Genomic DNA, 19,133 nt, shown 5'->3' with positions numbered 1-19,133 from the left:
GGGGGAGAAAGGGAGAGACCGAGAGAGAAATGGGGAAAGAGAAGAAGAGAGACAGAAAGAGAGAGGGGGGGAGAGAGAGACAGAGGAGGGGGGAGAAAGAGACAGAAGAAGAGACAGAAAGAGAGGGGGAGAGAGAGACAGAGAAGGAGAGAGACAGACAGGAGGGAGAGACAGAAAGAGAGAGGGGGAGAAAGACAGAGGAGGAGAGTGTGAGGGAGCGAGCAGACACATGACCCAGTCTCTTCTCCTTTGAGCCTCAGCTCCATTCTGGGTAAAACAAGGGGCCTGGCCCAGAGGCCTCTGCAGTCTCTGCCAGCTCTACATCTAGAGTCCTTTGAACTCCAAGGTCAGCTCTCTCCCTGCCTCTCTCCTGCTTGTCCCTGTGCCCCACATGTTCCATAAAGGGCCTGTTTTCAGGTCAGGTCCTGTAACTGGCAGGTTGTGGGGAGCAGGGCCCCCACAACCTCCTGCCCCCTGGGTCCCCTGACTTGCCCCCCTCCTGCTCCCACGTTCCTTTCCTGGGCCTCAGGAATGACACAGAAATCTTGCTGTTGCCCTTCTCCCCACAGAGCCCCCTCTTTTCCCACCTCTCCTCCAGCTCCCCCCCCCCCCCCAGCTCCTTCCTCCGCATGCAGACAGCGACAGTGTTGGGGACGTGGGGGGAGAAGCGACATCCTGGCATTCTGTCAAGGAATTAATTGAAAAATAAAATCATTAGATGGGAACTCCAGAATTGCAGAATGGCTTGTGGGGGGAGGGGGGGAGGGGGCACGAGGGAGGGGCCAGGCGAGCTTTTTGTCAAGTTAATTTCTTGTGTATTGACGTTTGCTGACATTCTCTGGTTGTTTATCTTCCAAGGCAGCTGTAGTACTCAAAGAGAATGTACAGCTCGCACTGTTTGTTTATTTTACACCTTTCTCCGGGTTCTGCATTATGTTTGTTTGGTGAAAACCCACTGAGGCTTTTGATGTCTGGGAAGTGGGATTTCAGCAGCTGTTCCCTGGAAGCAGGGTGTGCTTCTCGCAGAGGCAAGCGAGCCAAAAGGAAGGGGAGGGAGGCAGGAGGAAGCCAGGGCTGTTGGGCACCCTCCCTCCCCTACCCTCCCACCTTGGAGAAGGCTAAGCCCCTTCTGGGAGTATATCCGCCTGGAGGCACAGAGACTGTACCTGGAGGCAGAGGGCCTGGGTTCAGATGCCACCTGGGTGACCTTGGGCAAGTCCTTTCCCTATCCTTCTCTGTAGCCTCAGCATCAGTCTGTAAAATGAGGGAATTGGGCTAGATCTGGCCCCAGGGTTTGGAAGCAGAGCCATAGATAGAGACCTCCAATTTGGAGTCAGATTACCTACTGTGGGATGTCACAAAAGCCTTTAACCTTTATGAGAGAATCTCCTTCCTCATCCACCCAAGAGAGAATTAGACTAGCTGGTGGCTTAAATCCCTTCCAGTCTAAATCCTGTGATCTGGTAAGAGTTTGCAGGCCTGGGTGCTCATTTGTCAAGAACTTAGCCGGGGCATGTGTCTGCCTCCTGATATAAAGACTATGGCTTCTGGGATGCCAGGAGAAGGCAAACTCCCTGAGGGCAGGCCTTTCTCACTTTGACTTTGTATCTCCAGGGCCTCCAAATGTAATATCAGATACTTAATAAATGTGTGTGGGCTGATCCTTCCCAACTCCAAATCCAGGATCTCAGACAACTTCCTTCAGGCCTCCTGGTGCCACTACGTAAAGAGCCTTCAGATGCACATCTCAAAGTCCAGATTCTCCTCCTGGCTTTGCTATTAAAAGAGTACAGTTTCCCTCATGTAAAAACTGGAGGAATTGGACTGGGTGGCCTCCACAACTTCTTCTAACTCCAGAATTCTAACATGCCCTGTGAGTCAGGGTTACGTTTTTAAATTTCCCTTTGCCTCAGGTCCCTGATCTTTAGGGTAAGGCAGAAATAGTCCATTCCTTTCTTAGAATAAATGGACCAAGTCAGGCAGGCTAAAGCATCTTGTTCTCCTTAGAGAAGATGACATAAAGATTCCCAATTCCATTCTTATTCATTGTATATAATACAGTCTCTAGCAGCCCAGTCACAGACCCCAAGAATTGTACCTTAGACACATAGTGATCTCCTCTGGACCAGCAGAGAAACATTTTCAGTCCAACAGGCCTATTCCCTGAAACATTTGTTCTACAAAGTAATCTTTTGTTTCTACATAGCTTAAATGCCCCCTAGTATTCTTCCTTCCCTCCCCTCTCCTCCCCTAGAGCTATCCTTTATAGCAAAGAAATTTTGTTTAAAGAAAGAAAAAAGAGGAGGAAGAATAAAAAATTTCGGCAAAACTGAACATGCAGAAAAAAAAAATCTGATGCTGCTACATTCCAGTGAATTCCTAGGTCTCTTCCTCAGGGTCAAATTCCTTCTTGGTCATTTTGCAGCATTCATTTTCAATTATTTCATGGTTTTTCTTTCCATTGACACTGTCTCAGTTCTCATTTATACTGTTCTGTTGCTTTGTGCTATGCTTTGCATCAGTTTGGGTTAATCTTTCCATGCTTCTCTTTATTGTAATAAACGTTTCTTAAGCATCTCCTATATGCCAGGCACTGTACTAAGTACTAGAGCTAAAAAGAGGCAAAAAACAACTCTTGCCCTCAAAGAGCTCACAGTCTAATTGGGAAGACAACATGAAAACATGTACGTACAAACAAGCTCTATAGAAGAAAAATAGTCAATAATCAGTCAACATTTAAATACTTTCTGTGTGCCATGGAAGCTAGGCAGCACCATGGTACACAGAGTACCTGGCCTGGAGTCAGGAAGACTGTTCTTCCTGAGTTCAAATCTGACCTCAGACTCTTAGTAGCTGTGTGACCTTGGGCAAGTCATTTAAGCCTATTTGCCTCTGTTTCCTCATCTCTAAAATGAGTTGGAAAAGGAAATGGCAAATAACTCCAGTATCTTTGCCAAGAAAACTCCAAAGAGTGTCACAAAGAGGCAGACAAAATTGAAAAACAACGCAACCAAAAACAAATATGCCAGGCACTGTAGTAACTACTAAGGGTTAAAAAAAAAAGGCAAAAGATAATCCCTACCCTCAAGGAGTTTATAATCTAATGGTGGAGATAGCATGGAGACACATATATAAAAACTAAACTCTATATAGGATACATATGAAATAATTAACAGAAGGAAGGCACTAGAATTCCTCATGTCCATGCAGCACAGTAATATTCTTAAAGCACAACAATATTTCCTCACTTTGATGAACCTTGGTTTGTTTATCCATTCCCAATCGGTGATCATCTACTTTGTTCTTAGCTCTTTCCTACCACTAAAAATGCTGCTATAAATATTTTGGGGCATATCATCAATGGCCAACTTTGGCCATTGCCAAGTATAACCTCGTCCCTGGGTCAAAGGATATGGCCATTTTAGCCACCGTATGTATAAATCCAAATTGCTTCACAGAATGGTTATACTCATTCACTCGTCCACCAAGACATTAGTTTTAGTTTGTTTGACTTTCTGTGACTCCTAATATTGATTACACCTATCTTTTGTCATCTTTGCCATTTTGCTAAGGGTAAGATTTTGAGTTACTTTTCTCTTATTATTAATAATCTTATTCTTTTATATGGTTGTTAATAGTTTGTACTTCTTTTGATGATTGTATACTCATAATCTTTTGACCACCTGTGTACTGAGGAAATAGCTTTTGGTGATACGGATAGATCTATAGATATATTTGTTGTCTAAAGAGCACTGAGAGAACATTTCAAGGGTAACTTCATCTTACATTTAACAAATGAGTAACTTACTCACAGATATTCATTAACTTGCCCAAGGTCAAACAAGAAGTTAGGGGGAAAGGCAGGACTTGAATCTAGGTCCTTTAACTTCAATTCCAATACTGTTTTCCTTCAACACATATTTTCATTTCTTATGCCTCCTTCCTCTCCGTCTTCAATGTTGCTGATTCACCACAGAATCTCTTTACACAGCCAGCCACCTCCTACCTTCCCAGTCTACTTCTACTTTAAATCATCCTCCCATGTGCTCTTCATTTCACTGCCGCTGACCTCCAGCTCTTCCTTGAATAAGGCCAACCACCTAAATTCTGGACTTTTCCTCTGGCTGTCACCCTTCTCTCCTCATCTCTACCTCCTGGATTCTTCCAAGTCCTGGCTAAAATCTCACTTTCTTTCTACCAGAAGTCTTTTTAACCCCATCATAATTTTAGTTCCTTTGCTGACTTAATTATTTCCTCTTTCTCCAGTATCTGGTTTGTTTGTAAATACAGTAGCCATTTGCATATTATCTCCCTCACTGGACCTCTTAACTTTCTTTGTATCCCTAGCTTTTAGTCTGACAAAATCAGGCCTATTGACTGATTTAATAGTGCTGTGATGGTAACAAGCCACCTAAGCTCTCAGAATGGCAGCTGCTTTGCCACCCCAATATAGGTCTGTTGTGTGAATGGTTCCCTACAGATCTCCTGGCGATATGGAAGTGAGAACTGTTGCTATCGCTCTTATGCCACTTCTGCTTCCATGCCCACTCCTTGACCTCGAGAAAACTCAAAATTGGACATTAGCACCAGGGATAAATTAGCTGTTGGTCATTTGTGTTAATGCCAAAGTTTTCATATTTTCACCTCCAAAGACTAGACTAGGTACAGGAAATTAGAAATTGCAGATCTATGTTGGGAATTCATCCCAGGACACCTTTCTGTAGCCAGTTCCCCTTGCACATTTAAAACACGATTCCTTTTATAAAAAAAATACCACTCATACACTGATTTCCCAGGAATATAGGGAGCAAGGAGCCCTGGTTTCTAGCAAGTTGTTTGCTTTGGTTTGGTTTCCCCTCCCCTACCTTTGACTAAAGATGAGTGGCATGGAAAACTTCAGTGCTGCCCTGACCATGGCAACTTTGTGAATCAACCAATATATAATGACCCAAGGGAGTGAAAAATGAACAGCCCTCGATGGGATTCTACATGACCTAGCCTGGTACAGTGACAAGTTGCCATTTTTGGAGCCAGCGTTTCCAGGTTCTAAGACCTCTCCAGCTCTGACAACCCCCTGTTCTAAGCCCCTTCCCAGCCTTGACATTCTCTCTTCTAAGCTCCCTCCAAACCCTGCCAATCCCTGATCTAAGGTGCCTCTTGGTTCCCGAAGGTCCAGCCTTCTATCCACTATAACTGTGATGAGGTTTTGGCCGAGAGGATCTCTGAGGCCTTACCAGCAGTAAACACTCTGATCCTCTCCAGGGGCTCATGTGGCCTAATCTCATTTGCTAAAGAGTGTTAACAGTTGGATATTTGTTTTCATAAGGGGAGACCAAGATCAGGTGGTCAGTCCATCTGGGTACCTGGTTTCTGGAGAAGAAAATACAAGAAACAAGCCCCAAGCCCGCCTCTCCAGAAATGCCCAGTCTCAATGGGCACCCTAGTCTGAAACTTAGGGGGGAAAGTTATAAAAATGAGAGATCAGAATTTTGTCTGGATGGATGGCAGAGATAAATCACTGAGGCAGTGCTCTGTAAGTGATTTTGTTAGGGTGGCTAGATGAAAGAATGAATGGGAGGAAGGGAGGGATCAATAGATGCTTTGGAGATCCAGGTAGGCTTCAGTCATAGGCTTACAGACTTAAGAGTTAGAAGGGGCCTTTGAGGTCCCCTAGATAGTCCAACCCCGACATTTTGCAGAAGAGGAAACTTGGAATTGGAAGGGACATGTTCAAGAACACACTAGTGGTCAGTCACAAATCTGGTGTTCAAACCAACATCTGCTGGACCCTGAAGGTGCATAGCACTGGATAGGTAGAGGACTTCTAATTCTTGAATGGAATGAATAACTAGATTTGGAGTCTCAGCATCTCGGATTGAATTATGGCTTGTGTCTTCCTAACTACCAGTTTGGCCTTGGTCAAGTTGCTTCCCCTTCTGGGCCAGTTTCCCCATCTGTACAAAAAAGGGTTTGTAGGAGCATAGATTTAGAGCTATAAGGGACCTTAGGGGTCACCAGGTCCAACCCCTTCATTTTGTGACTCAGAGTAAATATCTGATGCAGGATTAGAATTCATATCTTTCTGACGTCCAAATCTAGCATTCTCTATACTACGCTCTCTCTGGATTGGCTAGATAACTTCTAAAATCCCTTCCAAATTTAAATCCACAATCTCAAAGGGACTTTATCCAAGGAGAGTGTAGCAGTAAGAATCTTTCCAAGGGTAGTGTTGCCCACCCTCCTTCCTCTCCTCCCCTCTCCCCACCAACTCTGTCATCACAGGTAGACCCTGGGCAGGGGAACTGGTGATTGATTGACAACCACTAATTCAGGCCTGGCAGATTGCCAGAATCTTGTGCAGACCTGGCCTCTGGGGTCTAGGTGGGTCCTTGATGACTGGCCAACCTCCAGAGCTGCCCTCTAGCCCATCCAGCTCTGGGAAGGAGGAGAAGGCCTTGGGTTCTTTGCCAGCTCGCTCCCTATTGTTGGAAGCAATAGCTGCTCTGACAGGCTCCTCATTCCTACTGTGTCGTTTCTGTCCTTCTATTTCTGACCGCCGCTGCCACAGATCCCATTACCTTCCCTCGAATTCAATTTCCGGAGGCCATTGTGTACCACCCGAACCTGATGATTATGAAGAAGCAAATGAGAGTTGAGGCCTCAGATGGGGAGGGGAGGGAGAAAACGAGAAAACAAGCCGTGTGTGGTATCTGGCTCCATCCTAGGGAAGGACTGAGCTCTCCTGATTTCTTTCTAGTGCTTCACAACTGGTCACCACAAAGATAAAGGTGTCCACTTCCCCCTGCTTAAGGCAGGGCCCAGAACCTACCTCTGCCCTTGGGAGCTAGGGAGTTCCCATCTGTTTCCCATCCTTCCCACTCCACCAATTGACATTACCAGTTCACTGAAATGTGAATAGAACCTCATTATCAAGGACTTCTGGATGCCCTATGATTCTGTGAGCCTGGGATCCCATGGCCTGCCTGACTTACAGATCTAATTTCTACTGTGCCATACAATCTCCAGTCTTGCCACTTAACTTGGAGTCAAGAAAACATAGATTCAAATTCCACCTTATATATCTGCTAGCTGTGTAACCCTAGGCAATAATAATAATTGCTGGCATTTATGCGATGCTTACTGTCTTATTTGATAGTCATAGCATCTCTACGAGGTAAATGCTATTATTATCCCCATTTTACAGATGAGGAAATTGAGGCAAATAAGGATTGGGTTAAGTGATGTGCTCAGAACCACACAAGTGTTAAGTGTCTGATGCTAGATTTGAATTCAAGTCTTACTGGCTCTAGATCCAGTAGTGTAAACAGGACACCTCACCTCTTTTTGGACTCAGTTTCCTCACCTGTAAAATGAGATGGCTGGACTTGATGGCCTCTGAGATCTCTTCTGGATATAAATCCACAGTGTGATACCATGGCCTCTGCCAGAGACTGGTGTTCAGGAAAAAAGGAATGGACACTGGACCTGAGATCTCATTGGTCTAGGGAAGTCCTAGATTTGGACGAGGTGACCAGTGCAGTTCAGTGTCCTCCTGTAACTTAGAATCATAGATAATTGCTCAGCTTCTGTATTTGTCAGAGGCAAGACTTGACCTCCCTACTTCACGGGTTAGCTTTCTGCCCACTGTGCCTCTTGTGGAGGGGAGGCTGGTGAGAAAAGGTGGTTTTGGAAAAAATATGCTTTCCCTTGTTGATGATGAAAGGTGGGAGAACAAGGATCCCAAACGTAGAGGGGAAGGACCTCAGGTCACCCACACTCCAAGCCAAGCCTTCATTTTGGAAGAGTTCAAGAATGCAGTCAAGAGGGTCGAGTTCAAGAGGTGCCCGTATCAGAAGAATAAGGAAAACAGGCTTTGACACCAAGCTTTGGATGGAATCCCTAGGTTCAGGAAGCTTCTTTTAGGAGCTGCTGTGTTTTATCCTCCATATATAACAAGTGCCAGATTTGGAGTTGAAGGACATAGATTCAAATCCCATCTCTGCTACTCACTACTTGTGTGACCTTGGGCAAGTCATTTTCTTTCTCTGTACTTCATTTTCCTCTACAGAGGAAAAATGAAGGATTTAGACTAGATGACACTCCATCCCCCAACTGTTGGACTAATGAAAAGGCAGCCCCTTCCAATCCTGTCTCTCCATCCTGGTCCCCTGTCACTATCTGCAGAGTAGCCAAGAGTGTCCTCTTCCCCCAAAAAAGAAACAAGAAATTTCCAGACCATGCCTCCCTGTTGACTGAGGCTATCCAAAGAAAAATCCCTTCCTTTGTTCTCTGATCTCCAACCATCCTAACTTTAGTTTCCCTTCTGTGTGATAGACCTGAGAAGGATGCAATGAGAACATGAGGGATTTTCTGCCTGGTTTTTTAGAAAGAGATTACTTTTCCTGAGGGCAATAGAACTTTGAAAAGATGCCATGGGGACCACCAAGGCATTGGGTCAAAGGAGAAGTTGTGCTCTTCGCCATGATGAGCTGATGCCTATCTTACAATATTCCTTTTTTTTCCCTCCCCTTCTTTCTGCCTTTTCTGTCTTCCTGCCTCCCAACCCTCTTGGCTGTTCATTTCTTCTCTTCTGCCATCTGGGCTCCTACAGATTCCCCAAAGAAAAGGCGGTCTGTGGTGTTGGACGAGATCCTGGAGCAGCTGGAGGAGGGCGAAAACGAGGGCGAAAACGAGGGCGGCGAGTAGCAGATACTTCAGCAGCTCCCTGGTGGAGAGAGGTACGCCTTCCCTGTTTCTGTTGGGAGCTGGGGATGAGAGGCCTCTGGGCCTCCGAGCCTCTGGGAAAGGATGCATTTTGGCCTCAGCGGGACAGGGGCAGAGGGGAGAGCAGATGGTCACCAGCCTCTGATGAATCAAAGTCGAGGGAAATGGGCCCATCATTCCCCATATCTCAGGCAGACACATCAACAGATCAGTGCACCAACGACCATAGGAGACCCAGCGGAGATGAATGGCAGATTTTTGGAGTCAGACCCAAGAAGAGACAGGCTTACAGAACCTCAAGATTGGCAGAGATCCCCAAGGACTTTTACAGGGATCCTCCCAGCACCCTTAAGAGTCAGAACAATTCCATTCTTTGTATTTGTGTCACTTTTGCCTGGCACATAGTAGGTTCTTAATAAATTCCTGCTGGTTGACTGGTCTCTGTCCTCCACTCAACAGTCACCGTTGAAATGTCTAAAACCCCTTGAGACACTTCATCTCATCTTCAGACAGTTTTCATTATGAGGAATTTCTTCCAGCCATCAAGTCAGAACCAGCCTTTTCAACTTCCACCTGTTGTCTGTAGCTGAGCTTGGCCCTTTGGAGCTGAGCAAATGCTCTTTCCATCCCTGAGGGCAGGCCAGTTCTCCCAGAGCCATTTTTCAGTGGTTCCCAATTTACTCCCCATCCTGAATGCAATCCATTTTGGAGGCACTTCTAGAATCATAACCCAGAACGAGCCCTCCAGATGTGGCTTGATCAGAATTGAGTATCACAGGCCCTTCTTCCTACTTAATGTTCGGACCTTCAGCAATACAGCCTTTGTCCAGGAGCCCACCATTGGCTCACTAGGATTGTGGTCCCCTTAAAATCACACAAGGTATTGGTTAGCCCACCTCTCATAAATCCCAAGTTCTGGCTTCCCAGTCCCAGGAGTCAGCCCCTGACCCCATGAGGCATTCTGGTTTGGCAATTGTCTCCTGGCCCCACCCTTTTGGTACTCTGGCACCTTCCTGTCTTGGAGCAAACATAGGTGATTCAGAGTCAAAGGCAGGGCCCGTATTGTCCTACCTAGAAGTAGGCATTAGTTATGTTATTATGGGCTGGGAAAATCGGAGTAGATAGTGTCCTCTAAAGTCCCCTCCAGCTCTGAGCCTGTGATCCCATGACCAGGGGCGAGACAACAGATTGTAAGTCATGGGCCCAGTTTCTAGTCTACAGGGTCATTTGACTTACAAGCAAAAACTGCTAGTGGGGGTGAAAAAGCTTGGCTTCTGGCCCTACCACAACCACCTGTCCTCATGTTGGTCCAAGGAACCAAGCCTATGTCGATCTCATTGTAATGGGCTTTATCCCTCCACCTGCCTCTCCCTCTCCTGGACTGGGGGAGTCTCGAAGGGCCAGAGGGCCCTCCTTGATCGGGCTATGACCCCAGGGCCTTCCGGTCATGTAGATGTGAGAGGGCCTGAGGAAACTACTCAAGAGCTGCTGCATTCATTGGACTCTTCCACCCTAGACCCCACTGTCAGCTGAGCCTGGGCTGGTAATAGCCAGGAACTAGCACTCTCATGTTCCTTCATGGGTGACTTTTCTTGAAACAAATGAATGGATTCACACACTCTACACACACTCACACTCACACACATACATACCCATACACACATATACACACACAAGTTGCCACATCCTGTCAGTTCATTCTCACTCATCAATAAACTAAATAATCAACACTTAATATACCCTGCCTCTATGCTAAGCCCTGAGGATGTAAAAAGAAGAAAGGGCTGCCCCTGCCCTCGAGGAGCTCAGAGTCTAAAAGGAGACAGGAAGCAACCAAAGATACACAAATAAACCATGTACAAGATGAATAGGAAACGCTTTTAACAGAAGGAAAGCACTAGAATTAAGAGGATCCTTGAAAGGTTTCCTCAGGAAGGTGGGAGTTTAGCTGGGCCTTGAAGTAAGCAAAGGAAGCCAGAAGACAGAGAAAAGGAGGGAGGGCATTCCAGGCCTAGGAGTCAGCCAGAGAAAAGGCTTAGAGTCTGGACATGGAGAGTCTTGTTTGTGGAACAAACTGAAAGTCATGGTTATCACACCTCTCTCTTGCTCTCCATGTCCCCCACCACCCATTCAGGTCCTTAACACATCCTTTGGCCTGTTGTTCTTCCTATTCTTCCAACTCATTCTCCCAAAACAGTTACCAAAATGATCTTCTTAAAATAAAGCTCCAATCACATCACTCCTTCATTCAAGAACCTTGTGTGGCCCACTCTTATCACCAACAAAACAAATCACAGACTCTTCTCCTGGGGGTTTAGAGCCCCTCACAACCTGCCTTTCCTTTCCAAGCTTATTTCACACATTGACCAGTCCACCTACTTGGGAGCCTCTGAACTCAGCAGTCTGTCTTCTAACTGCTGTCTCCTAGAAGCCTGAGCTTTCTTCAAGGTTCAGCCCACTCAGCACTTCCTTCAGGAAGCCTTTTCCCATCTCTTGCCTTCCCTCAGTTAGGTTGTATTTAGATAAAGAGATAAATAAACTGAATTTTATATTTTGTGTGTGTGTGTGTGTGTGTGTGTGTGTGTGTGTGTGTATTATAAGGAATAGTTATAGACCTAAAATATAAGCTCCCTGAGGGCAGAAATTATTTCTCATTTTATCTTTGGATCCCCAGGATCCAATCCTCGCCATTTCTTTTTTTAATAGATCTATGATTATATCAGCATCAAGTGCTCCCATTATTCACACTTTTTCCACTCATTTAAATTAGCAACTTCTATGCATGTTATGGAGGCTCGGGCACTGTGTGAGCAAGCAGTTTTCCCATAGTCACAGAGATGTGTCAGATGCAGGACCTGGATTCTTGACCCTTATGTCTTATACATAGCAAGTGCTTCTTAAATGCTTCTTGAATCTGGCTTAAAAGAAGTATCTAGCAGCACTATCTCTCTCTCTCTCTCTCTCTCTCTCTCTCTCTCTCTCTCTCCCCTTCTCCTCTTCTCTCTCTGTTTCTGTCTCTCTCCCTCTCCCCTTCTCTGTCTCTGTCTCTGTCTCTCTCTGTCTCTCTGTCTCTCTCTCTCTCTCTTTCTCACACACACACACACACACACACACACACACACACACACACACACGTATGCATGCACTCAATAAACTCCAATGACTCTCTCTTGTCTCTAGGATCAAAAAGAAAATCTTCTCTTTGGCATTCAAAGCCCTTTATAACCTGGTGTTCCTCCATCCACCTTTCTTATCTTCTTATACCTCATCTGTCCCCTGTTCCCCCAGCACTCTGATCCAGTAACACTGACCTTCTTGCTATTCTTCCATATCTCACCTCTGGGCACTTCCATTGGCAATCCCCCATGCCTGATGTATTCTCCCTCCTCACCTCTGCTTCCTACTTCCTTCAAGCCTCAGCTAAAACCCTTACACTTTCCAGGATGCCTTTCCTGGACTTCCTTGATCCCAGTGCTTTTTTTTTTCCTGTTGCTTATCTCCCATTGATCCTGTCTACTGTTTGTTTGTACGTAATTGTTATTTCCTGCATTCAACTGGGAGCTCTTGAAGAGCAAAAACCAGCTTTGGCTTTCTTGATATGCCCAGCATTTAGCACAGGACCTAGCATGCAGTAGGCACATACTAGGTGTTTATTGACTGACTTATACCAGTGTTAATGGACACCTCCTCCTGCATGAGAAAGCCTTTGTTTTATAGTTTGGTGCATTCAATATCACTAGGTAGGGCTTCTATTAGTCTGAATTGTGGTTTGAGAGAGAGAGAGAGAGAGAGAGAGAGAGAGAGAGAGAGAGAGAGATGAACAGATGAACAGATATAGATAGGCAGACAGACAGACACCCCATCCTCCTAGTTATCCGTAGCATAGCAAAGGGATACTGGAGGAAAAAAAATTTTTTAACCCACAAACCAAGATGATTAGGCATAAGAGCCAGATGGTAGACTTATGGTAACTTTCATGCTGGAATACTTCTGGGGTCTCAACTATGTGGATATACCCCAACACCAGGGCAGATCACAATCCAACCTGTAACTTCTCATCCTAAGTAGTTTGTAACTATCTTTCTTTAAATCTCCCTTCGAGGATCCATTAGGTGTGTCCTGGGTATTTTCCCAGGGCCTTCATTTTTCAGGAATGCCAGTATAATATTTCATCTGTCCTCACTCTCACTTCCTGACCTGTCACCTTACTTCCTTTTCCAGTTATTTATGACCTTAAGGATGCCTTTGATGACAGTGACTCCCATATTCTAGACCAGGGGTCAGCAAACGATTATATTTTTAAATGTAAAAATCATTCTTGGCTCTTGAGCCTTCCAGAAACAAGTGGTGGCCAGATTTGACCCTTGGCCGTAGTTTGCAGACCTCTGCTCCAGATCAAGGATCTCTCAAGGCACAAGAGTCATTGCAAGGGGTCTGCAAATCTCTACCGAACAGTGTCATTTGGCCCGTGTATGTTTTCTTGGTCCACGGGTACTAATAGTCTGCTATCTCTATTAGAGGTGGGGAGAGAGGGGGAAATTATTTGACCTTAAAAAGTGGGCCTCATCCTCAGGAGGAAGATTGGGAACCACATTTCTCACATGCAAGTCATCATTAGCCACCTACTATGCTCTACCTTGGCCCACACAATGCATCTTTCAGAACGTAAATGACAGAGATTTCCCTGTCGGTGTCTCCCTCACTGAGCTCAACTTGAACCATTCAGATATGCTTTTGGCCCCTGGTGTATAAAGAAGATCTCAGCTAAAGAAACAAACGTGGGATAGCTAGGTGGCTCAGTGGATAGAGCTCCAAGCCTGGAGGTGGGAGGTCCTGGATTCAAATATTACCTCAGACACTTCTGACTCTTTAGTCCTGGGCAAATCACTTAACCCCAATTGCCTAGCCCTTACCGCTCTTTTGGAACTGACACTTAGTTTCAATTCTAAGTCAGAAGGGTTTTATTAAAAAAAAAAAAAAAAAAAAGGAACTAAACACACTTCCATACGGAGAACAGGCCAGTCAACATGAGCACCATGTACTAATTTGCTGATTGTTGATAAGCTTTAAGCATTTAGCAACCAGCCAGAAGTGAAATACAGCCCAGGACTCATTAGGGGCTCTGGGATCTGTGGGGGTGAGGAATAGAACTTGTAGGAAACTATAGAAAATGCTAGAAACCAGAACACCTGAATTAAATGCTGCCCTGTGTAACCTTCGCATCTCTTAGCTTCGATTTCCTCATTTGTAAAATAAAAAGATTAGGTTCAATAAAGGTGCCTTCCAGCTCTGGAATTCTGTACTCCAGGACAATGATCCCCAAAATTTATTGATCACACACCCATATCAATTTTAAAAAAATAAAAAGTTCAAGCATACATCTTCCAATATATGCACATTTACTTGTATAATATAATAATAAAATACAAGTTTCATTTCTTTATATGTGTGTATAATAACTATATACATTACAAAACCTACACAGAAGCAGAATTTTAAAAGAATAAGAAAAGGATGGAATAATACTTGCTCTTAAAGGGTGATAGAAGAGCCAGTGGAATTTCTTGAGTAGAAGAATAACAAGATATCTTTTTGGCAGCTATATATAGAGACCTGGTATAGGGAAGCCATCATTGAGGACACTATCCCAATAATCCAAGTGAGAGGTGGTGAGGGCCTAAACTAGAATGATGATTCCATGAGTGGAAAGAAGGAGATGGAGATGAAAAATGCTTTGGATGTAACAACAATAATATTGGGCAACTGCTTGGATGTGTAGGTTAAGAGTGAGAATCTTGGGAATTTTTTTGAGTACAGTAGTTTTGCCCTTGACCGTAACGGGGAATTTCGGGAGAAGAAGAAAAAAGGATCAAGGTCACGCTAGAGAATTCAATTCCATCCCACCTATAAAAAGGGTTTGGGATGGGATGACATGGTGCCCTTATTCAACTGCTACTATCCTGGAGTGATAGAGCCCCTGAGGGTACTTGGGACAGGTTAACCCCCTCCAGCCTCAGTTTCCTCATCTGTAAAGATGAGAGCATTATAAAAGATGGCTTCTGAACCCCCTTCCAGCTCTAAATCAGTGGTTGCCTCCAGTTGTGATGTTCTTTGTCTTAAGATCCCTTTTGATTCTAAAATCCTCTGAGTTGATTTTTGACCATCTCATTTGCCAAATGTCTGGTACTACAACTCTTTCTGCCGCCTTCAGAGGCTGGTAGACCAGGACTTTTTTATTTTATTTTGCTTTCCCACCTGACTGCATAGCCCAGAGGATAGACAACAGAATTCTTTCTGAAAGAAGACCATGATAACTGAACAGTCATCTCCTTGGGCACCTGTCTGAATACCAGTTATCAACACTGTGCGTCTAAATACTGTGACCATCAGCTCTATCTCTCCGCTCTGTACCATTCTGCCCCGCCAGTCAGCAGCAATCACCAGCTTGTGTGGGTCAGGAATTAGAAGCTTGGAGATCTGTGTTCTATTTCCACTCTGTCAATCTCTGGCTGATTTCAGGAAAATATACTGTGTTTCTTCCTGCATTATTTTTGGTCTAGGAACTCATGGAGGGGGAGTAGGGGCAATATTAGCTTATCCCATTCGCTTATTTTGAGAATAAATAGAATCATTGGATCATGGATTTAGAATTAGAAGGGACTTCATCTAGTCCAACTCTCCCTGCCCAGTTTCGGAATACCAAACTCTGACCTATCAGAGAGGGGAATGACTTGCCTAGGGTCATATAAGGAAATTAGGGGCAGAGCGGGAAATCAATCATGGGTCCTAATTCCAAAATCCAGTATTTATGGAATATTAGCCTCTAGTGTTCAGCAGATAATAAGTGTTGTTCAATTATTTCAGTCATGTCCAACTCTTTGGGACCCCATTTGGGGTTTTCTTGGCAAAGATACTGGAGTGGTTTGCCATTTTCTTCTCCAGATCATTTTACAGATAAAGGAATCTGAACAAACAGGGTTAAATGACTTGCCCAAGGTCACACAGCTAGTAAGCATCTGAGACCAGATTTGAACTTGGGAAGACGAATCTTCCTAACTCCAGGCTCAGTACTCTGCGCACTATGGTGCCACCTAGCACCCCATAGCAGTGCCCATATTCAGATCCATATCTTCTGACTCTTAATCCATTGCATCAAACTGTCTCTCCAGCAGATAAGCCCCAGCTGTGAAAAAGTCCTGTCCCTTCCACCCCTAAAAAATATAACCTATGTATAACAGGCATTGGTGAGAATAGTTTCTATTTGGAACTGAGTGTGAAGAAATTCGTATCCCCATACTAAAGGGAAAACGTCCCACAGAGCTTTTAGAATAAAGTGGATAAGTATAAACTATTCATAAGCTTACTTATTTATGATTTTTACAGCCCTTTGTAGTATAACTACTTGAAAGCATGACCTTGGACAGCGCCACCCTAGATCCAGCCTTTGGATTGTAATTGTCTCCCGTGTTGCTGTCAGAGCATCTGGGATGACCAAGTTGGGGTCTTCTCCCTCTAGCTGGGTCCTTGGTGCTATTTCATGTTTAGAATGATTATGTGGGTGGCTCTGTTTGGGAGCAGCATCCCTCCGAGCACTGTTTGCCCATCATCTCCAACACCTCAGCACCTCCAGGGCCAAGTGCTTGACAGATTATTGCTGTTGTTATCGAGCACAGAATTTTCACACCCGGATGACTTGAGTAGGGAAGGCAAAGATCAGTTGACACAGATTTGACTCAGAACACCCTCCATCTGGATGTCACATGAGGAGCTTGGCTTCGAGTAACATTTGTCCGCCATTTGTAATTCCTACTGCTTCTGGAAACTTTAGAATGTACGTGTACATGAAGACAACAGGTAGTGTGCAGCAACCCCCAAGTGCAGAAAGGAATGCTCAGGATAAACTGTCATCGCAGAGGATGCCCACTTCAGGCATGAGCACACTTTTTACTGTGCCCCCAGCACCCGGCATAGGGCCTTACACCTGGCAGGTGCGCAGTAAATGTAGATTGATGATGATTGTATTTTTCAGGATTGAATTGCTCATATATGTTCCTTTTCATGGAACAAACCTTCAGGCAAATAATTCCGTTTTATCCAGCTGATGTCCAGCATTAACCATTTGTTCAACATTACCCATAATGCTGATTATAACCAAAATAATATTAATCACTCACATTTTTATAGCCCCTCCAAGTTTATAAAATACAGTCTTCACAACCATTCTCTAAGTAAGAGAGTATCATAAATCAGCATAGGACAAGGACGCACCAACCAGCATGGAGACCATCTACATACCTTTTGTCCCTAGAACCACCGTTCTTTTAGACTTCTCTCAATTACAGCCCAATTGAGAAGAGAAGAGAAATCCCACATAGAACAGTAACCAGCCACTCAAAACCATATCTTTTATTACGATTCAAGCATCATTGTAGGGTGGAAAAAGTAATAGATTTAGAATTTGTTTTTACACACACACACACACACACACACACGGGTTCAAATCCTGTCTTTGCCACCTACATGACCTTGTTCAACTTAAGTAACATCTCTAGACTTAAATGTCCATATCATTGAAATTAGAATTGATCTAAATAATCTTTGTGATGATAATAATATAGATTTAGAGCTGGGGGCACCTCAGTTGTCATCTAGTTTAATGATGTCGAACTCCACTAAACCCTCTATAAAGGTCCCTGTGGGCAGCATATTGTCTTAGAAACCACATATTAACATTATCTGTGTTTTATCGTATGTTTATTTTGTTAAATATTTAGCAATCACATTTTAATCTGGTTCAGGCTGGTGGAGTAGGCCAGGTGTTTGACCCTTCTAATCTAGTCCAACCTATAAGATGAGCAGGAACTCCATCTACGTTGTCCCTGACAAGCAGTCATTCACCCTCTGTTTGGCATTCAAAGCCTTTCACAACCCGGCCCCCTCCTGCCTCTCCATTCTTCTCACACTTCATTACTCTCCATGTGTTCCTCAGAGCTGTAACGCTGGCCTTCTGGCTGCTCCTTGCACAGGATGAGCCATCTCCAAATTCTGTGTATTTTCTGTCGCTGTTGTCCTCTGTGCCCAGAATGTTCTCCCTTCTCATCTCTGCCCCCTTCCTTTTGGTTCTTCACCAAAATCCCGCCCCCCCCCCCCCTTGTACAGGAAGCCTTTCCCAATTCTGCCTGATCTTAGTGCCTCCCCTCTGAAATCATCTGCAGTGTGTCCTGTCTGGATCTTCTTTGGGTGCACCTGGTCGTTTGCATGATGTCTCCCCCCATTAGACTGTGAGCTCTTTGGGAACAGGGGCTGATTTTCATTTATTTGGTTTGGTTTTTATCTTTCTTCCTATCCCCAGGGCTTCACTTAGTGCTTTGGTACACGGCAGATACTTAATAAATGTCTGCTCCCTTGACTTAATTCCTCCTGAAGACTTGTCTTATGGAGAAATACAGCAACTGGGGAGGGAGGCAGCCCATCCCACTTTGGGGCAACTGTAATCGGTGGAAAGATTTTCCATGAACTGACCCAAAGTCTTTTTTTTTTTTTTAATAAGAGATAGACGGATGGATGGGCAGACAGATAGACACATAGACAGACAGACAAATACATAGATATATAGACTGAAACATAGATACACGGATGGATATATGTGTGTCTATATACACACATGCACATTGCATTTGTATATGTACACACATGCATGTGTATATATGTGTGTGCATTTGTATGTATATGTGTATGCATGCATATTTATTAAATCTTTATTGGTTAACCCAGAAAACAAAGGAAAACCATTTGCTTGAACTGAACATAAATTGGTTGCCATTGTTTCGAGAAAGACTTTGACATACATAAGCTTTTGCTAATAGCAGTTAGTTTAAAGATCTAAGTTGTAGGGAAAGGAGGGTGGAGTATAAACTCAATATTAATTAATCGCATATTATAGGAGCCAAGGAAAGGGAATGGGACCTTGGTTCGTATTAAATGAGACAACACTTCCAGGACTGAGGTTCTCTGGCCTTCTGTTCTCTGCCTTGGTCCTTTTAGCCTGGGCTACATTATAAGAGTCCAGAGAAGGATAAGCAGAATGGCAAAGGGCCTCCACATATGGGTCAGTTAAAGGAAGTGGGGAAGGGGGCAGCTGGGTAGCTCAGTGGATTGAGAGCCAGGCCTAGAGGCAGGATGTCCCAAGTTCAAATCTGACCTCAGACACTTCCTAGCTGTGTGACCCTGGGCAAGTCACTTAACCCCCATTGCCTAGCCCTTACCACTCTTCTGCCTTGGAACCAATACACAGTATGGATTCTAAGATGGAAGATAAGGAAAGAAAGAAAGAAAGAAAGAAAGAAAGAAAGAAAGAAAGAAAGAAAGAAAGAAAGAAAGAAAGAAAGAAAGAAAGAAAGAAAGAAAGA

General features: G+C 44.3%; 1 protein-coding gene across 4 annotated transcripts in view; it reads left to right on the top strand.

The window, feature by feature from the left end:
• Nucleotides 1-19,133, top strand: part of RBM19 (RNA binding motif protein 19) — a 193,153-nt gene that overhangs the window by 145,671 nt on the left and 28,349 nt on the right. The window contains exons 24-25 of one of the 4 annotated variants that reach the window (XM_044673722.1): nucleotides 8,612-8,738; nucleotides 8,932-9,165. In XM_044673722.1, coding sequence (XP_044529657.1) covers nucleotides 8,612-8,706 — 95 coding nt within the window. In that variant the 3' untranslated portion in view covers nucleotides 8,707-8,738; nucleotides 8,932-9,165. Of the gene's footprint in view, nucleotides 1-8,611; nucleotides 8,739-8,915; nucleotides 9,166-19,133 lie in introns of those variants that run through there. The other 3 variants (XM_044673715.1, XM_044673698.1, XM_044673707.1) reach the window with 3 other exon arrangements.

This window comes from Gracilinanus agilis, chromosome 1 (genome assembly GCF_016433145.1).
Source record: "Gracilinanus agilis isolate LMUSP501 chromosome 1, AgileGrace, whole genome shotgun sequence".
NCBI classification, from domain to species: Eukaryota; Metazoa; Chordata; class Mammalia; order Didelphimorphia; family Didelphidae; genus Gracilinanus; species Gracilinanus agilis.
The sequence above is the reverse complement of the archived record's forward strand: the minus strand, read 5'-3'. Positions and strand labels throughout refer to the sequence as shown.